Here is a 7500-nt window from a genome sequence, read left to right on the forward strand (position 1 = left end):
AGGGGATCGGAGCTGACATGCACAGAAAGGAATGTTTCAACAGCAAAAGTTGACGTTGGAAAATTCAGCGTTGAGCTATTTGTCTCAATCGGTGTCTTGGTTACACACAAATCAAAGGAATGTCTAATATGTGTCAAGAAAGAGACCTACTGACCCCTCCCCCCAACCACACACTTACAAAAACACCTTGGTTTCGCCCGGCCGGCGTTGCCGGCCAACGTTTCAAGTTGGTCGAGAAAATTTCCAAAGAACCACTAGAAACCATAGTTCCATGTTTTCTCAAAAACAAGCAATTATAACTTTACTAGAAAAGAAAGACAAGGACAAAAGAAATATTTCCAATTGGAGGCCAATATCATTGATTAATGTGGATGTCAAAATTGGTTCCAAGGCAATTGCGAGAAGACTAGAGACTGTATTACCCCAAATTATACATCATAATCAAAGCGCGCATGTTAAGGGAAGGACTGTGTTTGATACAGTGAGAGCGATTGAGGATATTTTGGAGTATACTGAGACCCACAAGATAAACGGAAAAATTATTGCTATTGACTTTCAAAAGGCTTTTGATTCAGTAAGCAGGAACTTTATTTTTGAGGCCCTCTCTGTTTTTAATTTTGGCCCGTCCTTTAAACAGTGGATATATACATTCTATAATAATATTTCGAGCTGTGTTTTAAATAATGGTTTTTCTACCGGACCCTTTCAAGTGCAGAGAGGTGTGCGACAAGGGGACCCCCTCTCGGCATATCTGTTCATTATTTGTATGGAAATATTAGCAATCAATCTCCGTAGTGACAAAAGCATTCGAGGAATCGATGTTAATAATGAGGAAATCAAAATGGGACTCTTTGCTGATGACTTGACAGCTTTTTTGCGGGACGATTGCTCTCTAGTTAATTTTCTTAAGCTTGTAAAAGAATTCGGTCTGCTTTCAGGTCTCAAGATTAATTTTGAGAAATCGGAAATAATGTTTTTGGGTAATCAAGATCCTGCAGTAAGTGATGATTATGAATTGCATAATATCAAAGTCAAGAAAGCCTTGAAAATCTTAGGGGTATACTTCTCATATGATTATCGTCTTAAACAGAAGCTAAACTTTGATGAAATAATCGACTCCATCAAAACAAAATTAAAGATATGGAAGTGGAGAGACCTAACCGTTATAGGCAGAATTCAGATCGTTAAGACATTTATAGTTCCAATATTTATGTATCGTGCTGGTATGATAAGCCTTAACAAAGAGATTATATCTGAGGCAAATAAATTAATTTTCGATTTTATTTGGAAGGGTAAAGATAAAGTTAAACGTCTAACGCTTATCAATGACATTGAGGATAACGGTCTTAAAGCTCCACACTTGGAATCTATGATTAAGACTCAGAGAATACTATGCTGTAAGAAATTCGCGAGTAATGAGCCTAGCAGCTGGAAGACCATTCTATCGTATTATTTGAAATCGGTTTGAGGTAAATTCATTTTAAGCTGCAATTTTGATATGAAGAAATTGCGAGTGAAGCTTCCGAGGTTCTACGAAGAATGTGTTAGCTGCTTTGCGCAATGTTCAGTTGCGAGTAGGATGAATAGTTACGATATTTCGCAAGAAACACTGTCCGAAGTTATTATTTGGAATAATAAGCATATTTGTGTTGATGGTAAGTAAGTCTTTTTAGAATCGTAGACTTGTTGATAAAGGGATAATTTCATTAGGTGATTTAGCGCTCGGAAAAAATGGATTGGCACCCTGGTGTGATTTTTGGAAATTATGTGCGATGCTTTGCCAACAAAGTATCGTCAGTCTTCACAGATATATCAGAATGTCAATCTAGAGCCTTTTGATTCAGAGAACCATACTCAACTTTGTTTGAATGGTCAAAATGTAGCGCTTAGCAAAGTGGTTTCTAAGGCCTTGTACAAAGAACTTTGCTCTAGCGTTATTAAACAACCGACAGCTCAATCGAAATACGAAGCAGTTTAGTATGCTAATGTCGTTTTAGGTTGGAAGAAGATCTATAGCCTTCCTTTCACTGTTGCAATGGATTCAAAGACTCGACAATTTCAGTACAAAATATTAAATAGATATTTAGTAACGAATGTCTATTTGAAAAAGGTTGGTATAAAACTATCATCTGACTGTTCCTTTTGTGAAGATGCGGACGAATCTCTAGAGCACTTGTTTACTTCCTGCCCCTATGTTCTCTCATTCTGGAAGGATCTCTCGGACTGGCTTTTAATGATCTTGGTGTTAAAGTAGATTTACTTACTAAGGCGGATATAATTTTTGGTAGTTGGGAGCGCAAAGACGATTTCTTGTTTTTTAATCACGTCCTGCTTATTGCTAAGCAGTACGTATATTATTGTAGAATCAACGCTCTCGTACCATCTCTCCGAGTATGTACTTCCAGAATTAAAGCTGTTTATGAGTTGGAGACTGCTATTTCAAAAAGTGGAAAGAGTTTGGCTTTTCATCTTCAAAAGTGGGGCAAGTATTGTAGACAAGGGCAATAACGTATTGCAGAAGTGTTCACAACCCTCGCGGCCTCGTCGAAACGTGTTAACTTAATATTCTCAGTTTGTTGTTATCAGCTTAGGTAGCCTTAATGTAGTTTGTGCGTGTGTGTGTTGTAGCTTAGTGTTGTCCTAATGTAGTCATTTTTTTTTTGTTATTACTAAACGTAAACAATAAGAATAAATAAAATACAAAAAGAAAAAAAATAGTTCCATGTTTTTTCCCTTGGAGTATTAAAGCCCCTCAGTTTTCACCATTCCCCTCTTTCCTTAAAGGGCACATAAATTTGCATTGAATTATTTATTACAAGAAGCATAAATTAAAGTTACCAGGTGATGGATTGTTGTCAGTTTTGCATGATTTACTATGCCGGGACGCCGCAGCGATCATGTAACTCCTTCCATGACTTCTACGACAAGTGGAGTTAATTTTTGACTTTGTAGACTGTTAAACATGAAATTCTAGATCACCGAAACAACTTACAACAGGACTTCGAAACCTTGCTCAATTCAAAGCGGAACTTATATATGTGAAGATGACGCACATTTTAACAAATCCTGACTACTCTCATAACCATCGTTTTCGATCCAAGTCTGCGGTAGAATTAAGAGATCGCGAGAAAACCAAGGATGGAATTTCGAAGACAGAATTGGATACAATTCGCAGTCTATCGCGTCAATCTTGGAAGAATATGTGGGAAGACCCTGGGAATCCACTTCCCCGCGTGAAGAGTAACCACTTTGTTACGACATACTCAGCAACGCACAATTATAAAGCTCTTCGCGAACTCACTCCATGTCGACCGTCTTCACCAACAAGGCGAAATAATCCTCATCCAACAAGGTTTGTGAATGTCTTGTTGTGGTGGAAGTGTTTGTGTCAAGTTGCTTTGACGTGTGTTTATCATTCAAGTGGCAACATTAAATTATTGTTGACAGAGCGAGAATGGGAGTCGGCTTTGATAGAAAGGAATTCTACTTGCAGGACTCATAACACCATTGATGTGGAACGGAGGGTGTAAAATGCAGGTTGCAGGGGCCATTGTTTAACCATAACTGAAAAAACCTAAACCTTTACTTTACCTACATGATCTAAACTATAGTGCTTAGGCCTAATGCTATTACCAAAGGTTTGGGCTGTTTCAACTGTTTCAAAACAAAATACAGTCAAACCTGTACTGTATACAACGGCCACCCGCGGAACTTGAGGGACTGGCAGCTTAATGCAGGTGGCCCCTCAGTACAGGATCACTGAAAGTACTGACTGGGCATGGTCTCATGTCAATTTTAATGGTACACCATACAAAAACACTTCATGAGTCAGGAAACAATAGGGCAATCAACACTCTTTCAAGTGAACAATTGCGGCAACTTGTAACTTAATGGTATAATAATTATGTAACATTTTTTAAACCACCAACAAACAACAGGAAAGTTAGGGTAAAGGGCAAGCCTTTTATTGTAGACATAGTTTTTCAGTGAGTGCTTAACCCGTTGACTCCCAGGGGTTCCCCATTGACTAGTAAAATCGGCTGGCGTAAGACAAAGTAAAATACTAAGTATGGCCAGTTTGGATGCCAATGGGTTAACAGAGGTGGAGGTTATGGACTTTAAATCCCTTGCAAGTATGCATTTGAAGGCGATACATTCTCCGTGAAGAATGAGCTAATTAAAGAGGAATTTCTAGCTGAAGAAATTGTGAACTCACTCTGCTCAGGCTCCAAAAAGGGCAGCTCTATTTGAGGCTAACTTACTACCACTCACTGGAGATGTTTATTTCCATTTCATTAAAAAAACCATTCAATATTATTTGATTTGTCTTGTTTCCCATTATTTCTTCTTTCCAGATCATTTCTACGACTTCATCTCAGGCAAGCAAAAGGATTTCCTAAAGCTAAAGAAAAGCTCGGACAGGACCCTTATGATGGTATATACTTCTTTGCTGAAGTTATAATTTGCCTTGTTAAAATGGTATATATATAGTTTTTGAAACAGCAATTCCCCAGTATCACTGTTGCAGTCTCCCTTGACTTCCCTGAAATTACCATAAATGGCCAACATAAATTTTCCATTCTCTTGAATTTATAGAAGGTTATGAACCAGATGAACCAAATGATGCCCAGCAGACAATGTATTACACACTGTGGGAAATGAAAGATAAGGAGAAGAGAGGGGCAGAGGAGGTGAGAGATTCCTGCATAAAGTGCATTGGTTTCAGAGCTCAAGGTTCTCAGTTTAACCCATTGACTCCCAGGGGTTCCTCATTGACGAGTAAAATCGTCTGGCAGTAGACAAAGTAAAATACTAAGTCTGGCCGGTTTGGACGTCAAAGTTTTTCAGTGAGTGATTAATCCTTAATGTAAACATCTGTTTCAGCGTCCTTTGATCATAGCTACTACAGTCAAACCAGAATAGTATATAAACGGCCACCCTTGGGACTTGAGGAACTGGCTGCTTCATACACTGGTGGCCATTTAATACAGGATTACTAAAAATACTCACTGGGCATGGTCTAATGTCAATTTTAATGGCATACCATACAAAAGCTCTTCTTGCAAGGAAACAATAAGACAATCAACACTCTTTTCACCGAACTATACTTTAAACAAAATTGCCAACTTGTAACTTAGTGGTGTAATAAACATATCATTTTGAAACGGCCAACAAACAACAGGAAAGTTTAATATGGTAAAGGACAAGTGACTAACCAGAGGTGGAGGTTATGGCCTAGAAATCCCTTGCGAGTATACATTTGAAGGCAATTCATTCTCCATCACATGGTTGAAGAACAAGCCAATTGAATAGAAATTTCTGGCTAGAGTGATGCATGTTCGAAAGGATTTTTTTTTTGCGTTCATGATTTTGTACTAACTATACTTTAGAACATTGCGGACACCTAGAAAGGGTTAACAAATTATACTAAGCAGCCGATTAACAGCTTACAATAGCTTTGTATATTTTATTTCTTTATAGTGATGATAGATCGCATTTTAAACACAGTAAAATACTGCATAAAATAACGTGGCTTACCGTTTCCATTCAAAGGTGGCCGCTTAATAGGTAAAAATAACAAAGAAAGACAAACATATATACTAGTACTGGACTGCTACAGGATGGCCACGGCCGCTTAATAGAGGTGGCCACCTAATACAGGTAACAAATAGAGTGTTTGTATGAGCAGAAAATTGGGACTTTGAAAACTGGCCGCTTAATACAGGGCCGTTATAGACGGGTTCAACTGTAAAACATATGTTCAAACTGCTGATAGAAGGATGTAAAGTAGCTGGCAGTACTGTAGGCATGAGAAAATGGGGAGAGCGGATGTGAAATAGCATCCCTCCTCATTCTCTGTGCGGCTTTGCCGCTCATTAATTTGACTATAGCACCAACAATACTGCCAGCTAGCTAGGCAGTCTTGACCATTGCAGTAGTCAATGCTACTTGAGCAGTTTTGTACATTAGATAACTAATTACCGGTATTAATATTTAAAAGGGATTTGCACACATCAACTCTTCCGTCAATTTTTAGGCATTGAAAGCTGTAATGAATCCCAAGTCCCTACCAGCAGCACAAGCTTGGGTGAAAAATGCCTCCCTCAAAGGTAATCAAATCTTGTTGTCAGATTTCTACATGTAATCCCATACCATATGCAATGACAAGATTGAATGTGTTGCATAACCAAAATTTTCTGACTCAGAGCAATCAGTATTTAGGTACATGTAGCCAGCAATGTTTCGAGTGGTTGATTTCTTTATCGGTCACATGATTGTAAACCACATGACCATTTTAGTTGATAGAAGGTTAGCTGGTCCAGACCTCCATCCCAATTAAGTGTCAGACTTACAATTACATACATACTTAATTGACCAGTGAGTCTCCCCATAGGGGCTTTTCAGGGCCAATGAAACACAATCACAAAACGACAGAACAGCACAATAACAACAACAACTGTTAAGAATCCTAACTGGCCTGAGGCAAACCAGTTAGCTATTTACAAGTGTGGTCAGGATTAAAAATCAACATGTCCTGACTCTGTCAGAGCTTGGTACAAATTCAACAAGTGGTTAGAATGGGCGTCGTGAACATGGGTACTCCAGATCTCAAGGCAAGCATCCCAACCACTGAGCAGCACTGCCTTGATGAAAAGTGCTTTCTTAACCTGGCCTTTGTCCTTATATAAATATTATGATCCTCTGATGTTAAAACTCTGACCTTTTGTTTTTTTAACATCAGAGGATCACAGTCAAGTCACTGATGATGAAATCAACCACTCAACTAATGAAGACATTGTGATAGCATCAAAATATTTCTTATTAAATACTGATTGCTCTGAGTCAGAAATAATTTTAGACTAGGATATGCTTTCAGAGCAGGAAAACAATCTTTTCAATAAAAATTAGTTTGTCTTTTTTAATAACTAAAGGCAGGTAGCAAGATTGCTATTAACACCTGATAAATACATGTTATTAAAAGTAATAGGGACATAGGCTTTCTCTCTGTGGTGAGACTGTAGAATGGACTAAGTCAAATCTGGCACCAACCAGAGTAAAATGTACAAGCGTCACTCTTAGGGTTGAAAGGGCTGGCTTCCACGAATATTTTTACAAGAAATTAACTGTGGGCTATTCTGAGACTTGATGGCAATCTCATAACTTTTTCCCACAGACAAAACGATAGTTGCTGATATGATGAACACTGCTTCAAAGTCAATCAGTATGGACAAGGTGACCAAGATGTATTCAATTTCTGCATAATTACATGTATAATACAATGGAAACCACAAATTTATAATAGGGACCAGAATATTATGTGAACACAGTAATTATGTCACATCATAGCTACCAGAAAGTTAACAGTCCTCAATATTGCAGATTTGTACAAATTATGCATACTTCAGATAATTTGTCATTTCTTGTGACTGAAATTTATTACACATTGTACTTTGAGAGTTTAAAGTAAGGTAAGGGACTTATGAGTGCTTCCACATTATC

General features: G+C 38.0%; 1 protein-coding gene across 1 annotated transcript in view; it reads left to right on the forward strand.

The window, feature by feature from the left end:
- The first annotated feature begins 2832 nt into the window (after nucleotides 1-2832).
- Nucleotides 2833-7500, forward strand: part of LOC138014969 (uncharacterized) — an 8458-nt gene continuing 3790 nt past the window's right edge. Inside the window, exons 1-5 of the mRNA XM_068861864.1 lie at nucleotides 2833-3352; nucleotides 4356-4435; nucleotides 4597-4691; nucleotides 6038-6110; nucleotides 7175-7233. Of these exons, the coding sequence (XP_068717965.1) occupies nucleotides 3045-3352; nucleotides 4356-4435; nucleotides 4597-4691; nucleotides 6038-6110; nucleotides 7175-7233 (615 nt within the window). The 5' untranslated portion in view covers nucleotides 2833-3044. The remainder of the gene's footprint in view (nucleotides 3353-4355; nucleotides 4436-4596; nucleotides 4692-6037; nucleotides 6111-7174; nucleotides 7234-7500) is intronic.

This window comes from Montipora capricornis, chromosome 9 (genome assembly GCF_036669925.1).
Source record: "Montipora capricornis isolate CH-2021 chromosome 9, ASM3666992v2, whole genome shotgun sequence".
Lineage (NCBI taxonomy): Eukaryota > Metazoa > Cnidaria > Anthozoa > Scleractinia > Acroporidae > Montipora > Montipora capricornis.